The 14,819-nt window shown below is 43.6% G+C and overlaps 1 protein-coding gene across 4 annotated transcripts in view; it reads left to right on the top strand.

Moving 5' to 3' along the window:
* The window catches only part of RBFOX1 (RNA binding fox-1 homolog 1), an 882,054-nt gene that overhangs the window by 786,067 nt on the left and 81,168 nt on the right, over positions 1 to 14,819 (top strand). For 3 of the 4 annotated variants that reach the window (XM_035132149.3, XM_088656525.1, XM_088656524.1), the window contains exon 10: positions 8,702 to 8,782. The exons of the other annotated variant lie outside the window; for it this stretch is intronic. In XM_035132149.3, the coding sequence (XP_034988040.2) occupies positions 8,702 to 8,782 (81 nt within the window). The remainder of the gene's footprint in view (positions 1 to 8,701; positions 8,783 to 14,819) is intronic. 4 annotated transcript variants of the gene reach the window in all.

Genomic DNA, 14,819 nt, shown 5'->3' with positions numbered 1-14,819 from the left:
CTGAATGCCACTTTTATTGCTTTTACTAGTAGAAATGGATGTATAGGTTGTCATTTGGGACTTGTGCGGTCCAATGCATTTGTTTCGTAAGGGATGTACCCCCATTTGTTTCATTAATTATGAAATTAATGTACATGCCTAGTGCTGATGGAAAGCCAGATGGGTGCTTCCGTGCAAATTTCTTGAACCAAGGGAAGCTGTAGATCTGGGGACTTCACAGTAAGGTTCTGGGTTTGTTGCAAAATCCCCTATACATATTGGGATCGGGTTACTTCGTTGATCATTGAGTTCCGCAATGCACTCTGTGTGGTGCTATCCATTAGGTAGGTTCAGAAGCTGCAATTGGTGCAAAATGCAACTGTCTTGACTGTTCAATGGGAGAGAGTACAGTGGAACCTCGGGTTACGTACCACCTTCCTTACGAACGCTTTGGGTAACGAGCACTAACCCAGAAGTAGATGCCCCTTGTTGCAAACTTTGCCTTGGAATGCGAGCGGAAGTCGCACGGCGGCGGCAGCGGGAGGCGCCATTAGCGAAAGCGCACCTCATGTTAAGAATGGTTTGGGGTTAAGAACGGACCTCCGGAATGAATTAAGTTCGTAACCGGAGGTACCACTGTACTGCCCAAACATTACCCCACTGTTGACAGAATTGCACTGCCTGCCAAATAGCTACTGGGCTAATTTCAAGATGCTGGATTTAGTGTATAAAGTCTTTGGAATTTTCTCCCATTAAAAGTGGAGCCTTCAATGTGGGAGTTCCTTAGGGTTCAATTTATCCCCCATGTTGTCTAACATCTACATGAAACCACTGAGTGGGGTCATCTGGAGTTTTGGAGTAAGTTGTCAGCAATATGCCGATGGGACACAGCTCTACTTTTCCTTTACATCTGCAGGTGAGGCAGCGGAAGTACTGGACCAGTATCTTGCCTCGGTAATGGACTAAATGAGAGCCAGCAAAGTGAAGTTCAGTCCAGATAAGACCGAGGCACTGTCAGTGGGTGGTTCCCTAGACCGGATGGATGGGAGGTTACCCTTCCTCTGAAGGAGGGGGTACATAGCTTGGGGATACTCCTGGATCCTTTGCTGTTGCTTGAAGCGCAGGTGGTCTCAGTGGCTTTGGCTGGTGGTCCAGCTGCACTTCTATAAGGATAGGGATAGCATAACCTATGCTATCTATGCTCTGGTAACTTCTAATTGCAACGCATTATACATAGGCCTGCCTCTGAAGACGGTTCAGAAAATGTATTTATATCCCTCCTCTCTGCGATCCCTGGTGACTTACAACATCTAAAAACATAATTATAAAATACATTTAGAATAAGGTTACCAGATATTTTTTTTCAATGAATCTGGGGACACTTTTCAACTTCAAATGGATTTTGTATGGGGACTGATTTGTAAATCTGGGGACTGTCCCCCGGGAAACGGGGACGTCTGGTAACCTTAATTTAGAAGCAGCAATTAAAATACAGTTAGCCCCAGCAGCAACCCAGTGACCAGCATCACCTGTTCCTTAGTTTTCAAAGGGTGCCTGAATAGGAAGGTGTTGGCCTGCCAGCAGAAGAATAGCAAAGAGGGAGCCAATCTTAGTGCTGTTGGGAACAAATTGTACAATATGACAGCAGCCACAGAAAAGATTCTCTCTTGTGTCACCACCAACCATGCTTTTGATATTTATGGGACCAAGAAAAGGTGCTCACCTGGGGAATTTCTCACTCAAGCAGTGAAATGTGATATTTGAGGTAGTCTGGGCCCAAGCCATATAGGGCTTAATAGGTGATAACCAGCACTTTGAGTTGTGCCTGGAAATAGACTGGGAGCCAGTGGAGTTGTTTTAACAAGAAAGTAATATGTTCCCTGTAACTGGCCCCAGTCAGCAGTCTGGTCTATGGGTTTCCACTTAAACTTTGCCCTATCCAAGTCACTTAGATCCTTGGTAGCATCACCTCCATGATTGTTTCCTCCCTTCCCCCTGAGGGCTGCTCTCAAGTCTGAACAGTAATTGCACAGTTGTTGGCAATATGATTAATACATGTAGAGCATTGTTGTACAGTTGCTCAGTGCCCCATATTCCCTCAGCAGATTAGTACCTTAACACCAATTATTTGAGAGATCCACAGGGAGGGACAAGCTTAGCTAAAGGACTTTGATACTTGAAATATTGTTGGGGCTGTGGCTAATGCTTTGCAAGGCTATGCATTGCATCAGGTTCGTAATTTGCGGCAGTTCAAGAGCTGAGGAACACAATCTGCCGTGTTGCATGATGCAGTTCTGTCAGGGAATCGTGAATTTTAATGCTCCTCCATGAAAATCCAGCAAGGCATTCCTCATGACACACATGTGTGAGACTGTACCCTAATAGCGTGCAAAAAGCCCCATCTAGTCCAAAGTTCCGTTCTCACGGTGGACAACTCGCATACTTAATGGCAATCACACAGGTGGAGCATCCACTTGTGCTTACCTTCCAAGTCCCGGACTGCAGAATCCGGGACCGGCAGCCGTGTGACACCGGAAGTTGCGTCGACGTAACTTCCGGTGTCGCTTTGCCCTTCTATGGGCACCAAAAATGGCTGCCGCTGGCTTCGAAAGTCGCTTGTACGCATGTCAGGAAGTGCGTCGACGCAACTTCCGGTGTCGCTCCGCCCATCTATGGGCACCAAAAATGGCCGTCGCCGACACCGGAAGTCGCGTCTATGCACTTCTGGACATGCGTAGATGCGACTTTTGAAGCCGGCGGCGGCCATTTTTCATGCCCATAGAAGGGCAAATCGGAAAGAAAAAAATGGCCACCGGCAGGAGAAAATAATGGAGAAAAACGGGAGACAAAGTGATATGGGGGACCACCGGGGAAAAGGTAAGTAAAAACAGGGGTTTCATGGGGAAAACGGGGTACTTGGCAGCTATGCACTTGTGATCCCCAGTGCCTAGCATTCTTTTCTTTTCTTTAACACACAATGAATTTATTATAAACAACCCTCTTAAAAACAGCAATGAAAACACTAAAAAAAAATCTAAAGGCACCAAAAAATGGAGATTGAGCAGAGGAAGACTTAAGTGAATGTAGAATAGATGCAGAATGACCACAGACCAAAGGGACTATAAAAAAAGCAAGTCTAGTTAGAAGATTAAGAGAAATTGAAAGATGTTCTAGACAAAAGCAATGAAGAGTGATAATAATGTTAATATATTATACTAAGAAAGAAAGAAGCTAGATTCAAATTCTACAATATATTGGTTTGAGCCTCAGTACAAACAGCAAAATACACCTGTGCTTCAATATTGGTTTGGATTTGTCATAGTATGAGTTCATCACTGAAATCAAAGAAACTTCAGCTATGTTGCATAGAGTTCAACTGGTCTAAATATGATTAAATATGGCAGTGCCTAGCATTCTGAGGCAAGCTGCCTCTCATATTGAAGGTTATATATAGCCATCAAGATACGTAGCCGCCACCATAGTCATTTAGGTATCCTGGTCTCAAGCTGCCTAAGGCTTTGTGCACCAGGACCAGCATCTTGAACTTTGACTGATAGCTAATTGGCAGCAGCAGTGGAATAGTGTAACATCAGTATTCTTCCCCAATGAACAGTCAAGATGCTGAATTTTGCAGTACCTGCGGTTTCTGGGCCAACCTCAAGGGCAGCCCCCACATACAGCACTTTGCCGTACTCCTGTTTTACTGAAACAGCTGGTAAAAGGCACTCCTGGCCACTGAGGTTACCTAGAGAGAGTGACACAGGAGCCCCAGAAGACACACACACACACACACACGCTGTCTTGGAACCTGCTCCTTGCAGGGAATTACGACCCTGAAGAAGGTGATGTAGACATTATTTCCCCTACAAAACACACAGGCCAACAGTATGACAAATAGTGTTCGATTAACCCTGACCTAGATCTAAATGTATAACCAATTAACTAATTTTAATTTCTCAAAATAATAACAGCTGTTGGCATTTTTCTTTGAATAATCCTTGTTTAGCTTCCATAATAGTGTACATTTTAATGAAAAACTCATTAGAATGTAACATAGAGCATAATTAATTCTGGGTGATTCTTTCTATGTAAATAGCTGCTGCAGATGCCGGATTCCATTTTCTGCTGGCTTTATTAATTTTTCATACACCAATATTTCAGCTGTAATGGGTTGTAACAGCTCCTCAGAAGTTTTAGGAATGCCTTAACTACCATCAGAGTTGTTAATCCAGCTGGGTTTTTTTTTTACCATTTGTATGATAATACTTCAACACTACGTTATTAGTGTTTTGTTTTGCTTTTTTTAAAAAAAATGGCAACAGCTTTATTTTTAAAAGGTTTTGAAACATCTATATATAATTAACATAAGTAATATTAAACAATATCAGGTTAATTTGTATGTATTTAGAAAGCAACTTAATCCGTTTTGCTAACAGCATCCTGGAATAAATTTGCTAAGGGGGGGGGGATGGGTTGGAAAAGAAGAAACAGACTTTTTTATTGTAAGAAAAAGGAAGCTACAAGAGAAGAAAAAAATTAAACAACAAATGAGAGAAATAGCTATGCTTGAAATATAATATTCTGTAAACAGTAGGTATTGTGATCTGGTATTCTTCATTTCAAACATCACCTCATCTGGTTTAGGGAGACCACTTTTCAGAAAGAAAGGACAGAACCTCAGACCCAGGAGCTGGATGTGGCCCTCCAAGACTCCTCTTCTGGCCCTCTGGACACTTCCCACTTCACATCTCTCATCGTTCCTGCTTGGGAGTTGTCTGCTGTCTTTACATTTTGATAATGCTTCCTTGCTTCCGGCAGGCAATTCACCCTGTGTTCTGTATGCCCACCATGCACCCAATGATCTGTGTTCCTAATGACCCCCCTGCCTCTAGAGATTTATCAGCACAAGAATATAGCTTTTCATCAGCCTTCTAAGGGACAGCCTTCTAAGGGACTGGTCCCTCTCCATCCCCAAGACCTTCATTCTCCCTGAGAGCACGGGACGTAACCATCATGTGAGTGGGACACACTTATATCATCCCTGAAGGCCTCAAACCTCCAGCATCTCTGCTTCCCTTAGCTTTTCCAGGTCTGCCACTTTGGCGTCAAGGGAACATTGCCAGGAGCTCATGGGCAAAACCATGACTTCTATCCAAAAGGGAGATATGACAGACAGTGCAAAACACTGGAAAGCCCTACACAGCCCTGCTGGCTTCCTGTCTGCATAATTGTTTTTCTAGTTTCCATTTGAACTCTGATCATGCTTCTTGCTTGCAAAGATGGAGGGTAGAGAATGATGTATGAGTAAATTAGTATTTGTTGCCCCCCCCACACTTTTGCCCCTGGACCCACCTACCACTGGCACATTGCCTTCAGAAGGAAAATGTTCCACATCCCTACCTTAAGGCCTAGCTGCCATTCTTTCCACCTCAGTTTCCCATCTGTTACATAGGGGTAAAATCCCATCTATTTGGCAGGACTATCATGAGAACATAGCTGCCAAATACCCCGTGTTATCCGGGAAACCCCCGTTTTTCCTTACCGTTTCCTGGCAGTCTCCCGTTTCAGCTCCTCTCCCGTTAATCTCCCTTATTTTGGCTCCTGTCGGTGGCCATTTTTCTGGTGCCGCTTTGCCCATCTATGGGCACCAGAAAATGGTCGGCGCCGGAAGTCGCGTCTACGCATGTCCGGAAGTGCGTAGACGCAATTTCCGGTGTCACTTTGCCCATCGATGGGCACCGAAAATGGCCGGGGCCGGCACCAGAAGTTGCATCTACGCACTTCTGGACATGCATAGACACGACTTCCGGCTCTAGCGCCAGCCATTTTGGGTGCCCATAGATGGGCAAAGCTACACCAGAAGTTGTGTCACACGGCTGCCGATCCCGGATTTCTCTGCGAGAGACTTGGCAGGTATGCATGAGAATCACTGAGCGAATGTGCATGAAGTGCTTGGAACAGTAGAAACGGGATATACAAATGCAAAAGTACCATTTAAAAAAAATGTCCCTTGATTAATTGGATGTCCAAGATCACCTAGTGAGCAATTAGTTACATCTTGTCACCCTGGCGTCTTTACCATTAAGGTAGTTAATGAGGATATTTTTTCTCATTAACCATTTCAGTGCAAATGTGTGGATGAAATGGGGATTCTGATCAACACCTTTCCATATTCAATGAGTGAGGAGATATGGGATTGTTGTGCCATGCTTAGCCCTAACCTACACACATTCATTGGAACATTTAAAGAGCCACTGCATCTGCAGCTATAAATACAGAGAGTTCCCTCTGTGTGACTGGGAAACCCTTCTAAAGTAGTATTCCAGATCACTTAGAGCCTAACTACATGTTACCCCAGAAGTGTCACTTGCAATCACATCGTGTTTTCTTTTCAACACTGTGGCAAAAAAAAAAAAAAAAACCTCTGCAAATTCCCCCCCTGACCATTCCCCATCAATTAATAAGAGAAGAAAGTGCATTTAAAAATTATCTCAGGGGAGAGAGCAAAGCGGTGAAATTTGCATGGGTTTCGATGTAAGGGTTTTGCTGTGCTTATCTTACTTTCAGTATGGCCATGAGGTGTTTATAAGTCTTCTTTCTTACATTCTAACAAATCAGTCTGCACTCTGCAGCCTTCCTTAGTGCCCACATTTCAGTTAAAATCCAGGAAAAGACACCATGAGATGACTCCTCTCATGGGGCTTTTTTTTTCAAATCAGGAAGTGTGGGCAGTCAGGGAAGTTGCAGAGTGGCGGAGAAATGTTTGATGGAAAGAAAAGCGCACACACTGTCCTTGGACATCTCGTAATGAAAGAGTATGCTCAAAATCTGCACCCCTTGAAATTCTAAAGAAATTTCCAAGTGCCTTGAGAATGAGGCAGAAAATAAGAAGGCTCATTTGCAGAGGAAGAAAACCTTTGAGAAACTGGAGGACATGATTTTAACAAAGCACTGTTTCCCCCTTTAATGTTTATTAATTGCAACAGGTATGCTCTGAGTATGAGTAACATTGACTACATACACCCAACTGTTTTTTTATTTATTTATTTGCCACAATGGCTGTGTTCCACCTTCCACTATTGGAGGCAGTATGCCTCTGAGTGGCAACTGTTGGAAATCAGAAGTAGGGAGGATGCTATTGTGCTCAGATTCTGCTTGTAGCCTTCCCATTGAGGCCACTGTGGAACAAGATGCTGGACCACATAGGCTTTTGGCCTGATGCAGCATCCAAACTCCTATTTCATTCTTGTGTAGTCAAAGGAGGTGCGGGGGAAGGGTTAACCTTAAGAGCTGCGTAAAAATATGAGTATAGTTGAATAAATTGGGGGTGAGTGTAGCAGCATGGTTAGTGTATGGGTGCAAATACATTTTTAGCTATCCTGTAAGGTGTAGAGAATCATAGGATTAATAACACAGAGCAAACCGGGGTGAAAAGGAAGATGGTATCTTGTGTAGAGTGAACATTTTATGCAGTGATAAGAAAAGGGTCTAAAATCCCCCCATTTGTCTAATACTTAAAGGTATACAAGTCCTTTGTGTTCAGTTATCACAACACTGGAGGCAACTGAACTACATGTTAAAGTCCACAAAATGTATTGCTCATCCTTTCTAAATGAGATCTCACTGAAGCAAAATACCCTCCACTCTGAAAAATAACCCACCATACTTGGTCCTTGGCTGGAATGAACATTAGTCTGGAGCACTGCAACCTTATACAGTGGTACCTCTACTTATGAATAACTCTACTTACAAATGTTTCTACTTACGAATGGAGCTCCGTCCGCCCTCTTGGATGCGGTTTAGATAGGATTTTTTCTACTTACGAATTTTTAGATAGGGTTGCTTCTACTTACGATTTTTTTTCTCCCAATGCATTCCTATGGGATTCGACTTACAATTTTTTTCGACTTACGAATGTGCGTTCGGAACGCATTAAATTCGTAAGTAGAGGTACCATTGTATATTGGGGGGAGAGAATTGATAGGACAGGTACAACATCAGCCTAGAAGTGGAAAGGGTTTGAGAAAGAGAGAGAGAGAAAGAGAGCAAGCGGCTACTTTTACTACTCAGGGCGGCACACCTGTCCTGGTCTCCCAACGTGAAATTCATATATATTTTATACTGGGACAATTGGAGTGTCAAATTGTCAGTATGTAATGCAGGCTGCAGCCCCAGTCATGGGTTTAATCCAGTGCAGTGCTAAGCAAAAGCCATTTAGTCGTTTATTTGTTGCACTGGTGGGACACAGTTTACAAGGGAAACTGTGGATTATACAACCAGAAACAGCTATTTCGCTACAGAAAACACAAGTGCATTCACAAAAGGTTGTTGTGCAGTGGATTACACAACAAGAACCAGCTGTTGTGCATCAAGCCTCCGCTAGCATAACCTTTGTTGCGCAACCTTTAAACGTTAACGCAAGGGCTCTTGTGCCAGTAGACAGAGAATGCTGGATATGGTCACATGCCTACTCAGAAGTAAGTCCCATTCACTTCAGTGTGGCTTACTCCCAGGTAAGTGGGGGGGGGGGGGTAGGATCGAAGCTTTAGTGTACCTGGAAAGGTTTTGGTGGTGGTTCTTTTCAGCCAAAGGCAATGCACTTTTCATAGCCTCATCATGTTGGGGGATTTTTTTTCCAACTTAACTAATTTAGCTTGAGTGTTCCCAAACTCAGACCGTGCTCTCTTTTCTTCCTCTCTCTCTCTTTCTCTCTCTTTCATAGGCAGGGTGCTGCTGTGCCAGGCAAACCAAGAGGGATCTCCCATGTACAGTGCCCCCAGTTCACTAGTATACACGTCCACAAGTAAGCCAGTCATTGCAGCTCTTTTCTTTTTTGCTTTGCCTGTGAAATGTCAATTTCAGCCCCTTAATATCTCACAAAGTTGAAATGTGATATACAGAGAGAAGTGATGCAAATGTTTGGCCACTGACCTGTTTGTCATGGGATAAGCTTAAGAAATTAACTTTTGCTGTTGCTGCTGCTGATTTCAACCATCCAAAAGTGGTTTTACTTTTATTTAATTGGCTAGTTAATTTATGTACTGCTTCATATTTCAGCAGGAATCTCTAAGCAGTTTACAAGTGCCAACAAGAAGGAAGCAATGTAAGAAATAGAATGCAAAGTCCACATTCAAAACCATATTATTATTATTACTACCATATTAATAGTAGTAGTATATACCGCTTAATGCCATAACAGGCTTCTAATTACACCAATTACACAAAATGCTATTATTACTATGGCTACTGTTGTACTAATAATCATAATTCCACATTTAAACTAACAAAACTACTCAAATAATTAACAATTGATTAATCAAATAATTTGAGTTAATTAATGTACATTGCTCTAATCAAAATGAAGTCCGCTCCAAGATCACGAGAGGGGACAATAATTTCTCCAGCATCTTCAGAGTAGGGAGGGGTTTGGGGCTACCACTTCCCTTAATTTTTTGAGGATGTTATCATCCCATTTCTCTTTTGTGGGGGTGAAAAAAACTTTCAAGCAAGGGTCTTGCATTTCTCACTGCAATATATGGCTCTCTCCAATGCCCCCCCCCCATGTTTCTGGAATGTTGTAATGTAGCGTCATTCCCAGGCCACTCCAGAAAGTGCAGCCAGTTGCATCCCACTAGGAACAACATGCTTTGTGGTAATTGCCAGATCTGGGATTTTGGTGCAATGTGATCAGTACAGTGATGACAAGCCCGCCCCCCTTTCATCTAATTCAGCTGATGATGCTAAACTAGTGTCTGAGATTGGTAATGGACTGTATCAATAACATCATTCCTGACAAGAGATTCTTTTGGTATGTGGCTTGTCTGACTCTGGGAATGGTGTGTTGCTGGTTCTGAGTAGGGTTGCACCGCCCATCAAGGATCAGGACAGTCATGAACTATTCTGGCTGCCCTTCAAGACTTTTTTTTTTTAAAAGAACACCATTAAGTATGAGCCACAGAGCCCAAGTTACTAACCAGGACTGCTATCTAACATTGCTGGGTGGCTGTAAAGAATCTGCTTTTCTCTGAATTTCAGTTCTCCAAAGAAATCGAGTGTGCAGAAATGTTTGTTGGGGGAAAGTGCCCGTAAAAATGCATATATTGATAAAAATTAACAAATTGCTTTATTGTAGAGAAATGTCCCTGCGAAATGTGTGTATCAGGGGAAATGCTATCCAAAGTTCTATCGGATTTTCAGGAGGACTTTTTTGTACACAAAATTCACAAACTGATGAAGAAATGCAACATATTGAATTTAAGCAGTGGCGGTTTGTGCACAATAGAACTAACGGGGTGGAGAGCAAGGAGCCCAAAAGTAGGGGGCGCCAGAACCAATGACAAACAGAGCCATCCTCTTCCTTTCTAAGTTATACAAAGGGCAACACTGAGACTGAAGAAGAGTAATCTGACAGACAAGTGTCACACACCCCTGCACTGGTCATAAGGAAGAAGGCAGCCAGGTGGGGCTGGCTAAGAACAGACTGTGATTGGTGGGGCAATACCCCATTTGCCATAATAGACCAGCTTTCACTAAATTTAAGGTTGGAAAACTGAGAAACTAAAAAAAAACTGAAATTGACAGAGTCATACATCTGTCACCTAGTTGATACAGTAAAGGCTTCCACACAATAATATGTTACTCAGGTCTATTACTGTTGTTTCCTACGGCACAATTAAATATCTTAAAAAGTGGGGAAGGGTAGATGGAGAAGATGCAAAACCTTCTAAATCCTATCTCACGGTGCTCCAGTTCTTTCCATAATTGTCTGAGAAAACTTCCATCAGTTTCTGTAATTAAACTAATGGTCTAAATGAATTTCCAGATCACTAGCTATTCATTCCGATATGTCATTACACTGAGCTCAATTAATAGAAAGTCAGTTTACAGCCCATTGTGTCCAAAAATGCTATTCCATTTCAGCTGTTTTAATTAGCAATATTCACTCTGCTCTACTGCCAATGCCAGCCCTTCCATTAAGTCCACACAAACTCATTTGATGTGTCCCGTTGTCGGACGTTGGCGCTGTTTGCTGTTTGGCATTAAAATAAACAGAGTGAGACATCTGATAATTAAAGCTCTAATGTCTTTCTCACTCTTAAAGTTCATGGGCCCTGATCCAGTAATTTTAGTTCAGGTACAGAAGCTCCAGAGAGCAGATGGCCCTATCCAGAAACCCACATGTGTTTCACAGGCCTAGCTCACCTGTTCTTTTCAACGGAGAGAGTTAGGTGTGTGTGCATCAATCTGTTCCTTCTGAGTGTTCAGTTGATTGATTGATTGATTGATTGATTGACTGACTGGGAAGCCTTTACAGTGAAGCACACCTAGGGCTCGGGGGTGAAGTGACAGACTGATGTTGATGTTGATAAATAGATACCGCTACTACAGGAAGGTAAAGTGTGTTTCCATGCACTGTGGCTTTCATCACAGTCCTCCATGCACCAGATTTAGTCATGTTGGCCACATGACCCAGAAAGGTGTCTGTGAACAAATGCCAGCTCCCTTGGCCTGAAAAGCGAGATGAGCGCCACACCTCATAGTCGCCTTTGACTGGACTTAACCATCCTTGGGTCCTTTACCTTTACCTTACCTTGAAGTTACCGTATTTCCAAATTGCATCCTAAGTGAACTGGATGTAAATTTCGAGGACCTTGCCAGGTTAAAAATCTCTATGGATTGCAAGGCACTTTAACCTATGGGCTCACCCACACTTCTGCCTAGAAAGCATGGGTCTGAGTGGTTTTCCACTTGTCTCGTGTTTTCTAGGCACAGGTCCAAGCAGTTTTGCCTCCCCAGAAAACCTGCTCTTTAGCTCTAAAGCAGAACAAACGGCAAGCTGTAGAAAACTCAATTGCTGCTTGTTCTGATTCAGTGCTAAACCACATATTTTGAGGGAAGCCAGAAGAAGTCTGATACAGTTATTGAATTATTATTAATGCTTGTTAGTTATTACAATTTCTCAAGGAGGTATAATACATGGCCAGAGAACGTCCTGCTTTTCCTTTGGACACCCTTATTTTCATCAGAGTAAAGTTGGAGGGTATGGAGTTATGTGACCCCCAAGCCAAGAAGATAAGTAACTAATACAACCTTTAGAAGAAATCTGAAGGAAGCCCTCTATAGGGAAGGTGTTTAAAAAAAAGAAAAAAGAAAACACGCTTTAATGTTTTATTATGTTTTTATATATGTTGGAAGCTGCCCAGGGTGGCTGTGACAACCCAGTCAGATCAGTGGGGGTAATAATAATAATAATAATAATAATAATAATAATAATAATAATAATAAATAATAATATATATAATAATAATAATAATAATAATAATAATAATAATAATGGAATTGGACATCCCTATTTTCATCTGAGAAATGTTGGAGGGTATGCAACTATGCAACTCAGTTGAAACATTAGAAAAGTGGTAGAGAACACTGTTTTAGGCAGTGGGCCACATTCCCTTCTGGGCAACCTTCTGAAGGCCACATGCCATTGTATGCAAAGCCAGAGGCAAAATTGGGTTGAGCAGCAAGTGTGATGTTTACCATTATGCAGTAGACACTCACACATGACTCACTATCCTCAACTGAGACCAGCAAGAGTTGAAGGAACACATTCCAGCTGGCAAAAATTCCTCACAGAGGGTGCAAGAAGGGTCTGTGGCCTGGTGAGAACTCCAAGGCCCAGATAGTGAGACCTAGAGGGCTGCATTGGCTCCTGGTCTGATGTTCCCCATTGCTACAGTCATACCTTGGAAGCTGAACAGAATCTGTTCCGGAAGTCCGTTCAACTTCCAAAACATTCGGAAACCAAAGCAGGCTTCTGATTGGCTGCAGGAAGCTCCTGCAGCCAATCAGAAGCCGCGGAAGCCCCACCAGAGACGTTCGGCTCCCCCCCCAAAAAAAATCATTCGAAAATCAGAACACTCACTTCTGGTTTTTGATCGTTCGGGAATCAAAGTGTTTGGCAGCTAAGCCATTTGAGATCCAAGGTATGACTCTACATTGGAGGGATACAAGCAGAATAGAAAAGCAGTTTCATAAAGCCAGTAAAAGGCTTAGGGGTTGCCAGGCATCCCTCAGTAGCATATACGGATGGCATTTCTTCAGAAGCTGTCTTTTCTCCCCCCCCCCACCTCTCCCTTGACTTCCACCGTTCTGTTCCTTTTGGAAAATGTAACCCAGCTACCGCCCAACCATCTTCCTCCAAACAGCAGGCTTGTCTTGATATTTCTTTCACAAAAATACATATGGCAGATAAGTAGCCACTGTGGGATACTTCTGCCTTGTGCCAGAGAGATATTAAAACAATAAACCATGTTGCTCTGGGATTTTAGGCTGAAAGCAACAAGGCAAAGATGAGATAGTTGTGAAAGGTGGGGAGGCAGTCGCTTCACAAGAGTCCCCAGGAGCCTGTGATACCACTGACAGGGAAAGGTTTTGAATGTGACGTCTTCTTAAGTAGATTGTGAAAGAGGCTTTGACTACCTTAAAGCCTGCCCTTCCATTTTGGAGCGGGGGGGGGGACACTGCACCCAGTTATTCATCTAGTTGATAGGCCTCTAAATCTAAAAGTAATAAATCAGCTTATTAAATCAAAAAATATTCTGCCTGTGTGTGTGCGCGCGCATTTTCGTTTTCCTACACTGTGCATTTATCACAGTGATTTATTAAAATTTCTTTCTTAGCCACTACCAATTTACACAGGAACTTTGAGCACAATGCAGCTTATAGGTAAAGGTGGGAGGGAAAATTCATTTCATTTGAATGAGAACTTAACAGATTTGCATTTCCTTAAGAAATCTACAAAACAAAGATATCTTATGGAACCTGGCCTTCTCTTAATGTGGTTCTTCAAACAAAGAACGTGTACAAAAATGTGCATTGGTGGAAACTGTGTACAAAAATGGATTCTGTTAGGGAAGACTGCTTGTAGAACAAAATGCACATACTAGGTATACATTTGTGCAGTCCTTTTTTTTCTGGGGGGTACGCAGGGGTACGCACACCCTTAAACATTTCGTGAATCTAAGTTTGGCCTCATTGAGGGGCAGTATTTCAATATGAGTAGGAAAATGAGAGTACCCCTAAACATTTTTAAAGAAAAAAAGCACAGCATTTTTGTATACAAAAAATGTACATCTTTATATCCCTTTTTTTCCCCCAAGGAGCTTGAGGTGGCATATGTGGTTTTCCCCCTCCTTTTTTAATCCCCACAACAGCCCTGTGAAGTTGGTTAGGCTGAGATGCAGTGACTGGTCCAAGGTGCCCAGTGAGCTTCACATGGCCAAGTAAGACGGCAGGGCCGTCTTAAGCCCATCCAGTGCCCTCGCGCTAAGGTCCCTCCAGCGCCCCCCCCTGAAAGTGCAGCACCAAAGCGATCATGCTGAGGCAGCCGCCCTTCTATGAGCTGGTGGGCTACAGGCAGCCCCCTCCCGCCTTGCTGGCCAAACCAGCTCCTGAGCGGCCAGACTTGGCTCCAGAGCCTCTCCAAGGACCCAGGAGTGCCAAGCAGACCGTGGCAGCAGCGGGAGGCCACCTCTGAGGACTCCGGGCTGTGCCTCCTTCTCTTTTCCCCAGCGCTGGGTTCCGCTCAGTCAAGCTTCGCCACCAGCTCGCGCACTGCGGGACCAGCAAGAGCTGCTTGGGTGCTGTGCGCGCGCTGGTGGCGAAGTTCGACTGAGCGGAACCCAGCGCTGGGGAAACAAGGAGGCGCAGCGCGGAGTCCTCAGAGAAGGAGAGAGACACAGCGCAGCCTCTCAGCTCGTGGAGCGCAGTCCTGGCCAGATCGCCGGAACCCTGCGCTCACTTGCCGCCCTTCCAGCGCCCTCCAGTGCCCGGCGCCGTGG

This window comes from Zootoca vivipara, chromosome 13 (genome assembly GCF_965207765.1).
Source record: "Zootoca vivipara chromosome 13, rZooViv2.hap1.1, whole genome shotgun sequence".
NCBI classification, from domain to species: domain Eukaryota; kingdom Metazoa; phylum Chordata; class Lepidosauria; order Squamata; family Lacertidae; genus Zootoca; species Zootoca vivipara.
The sequence above is the reverse complement of the archived record's forward strand: the minus strand, read 5'-3'. Positions and strand labels throughout refer to the sequence as shown.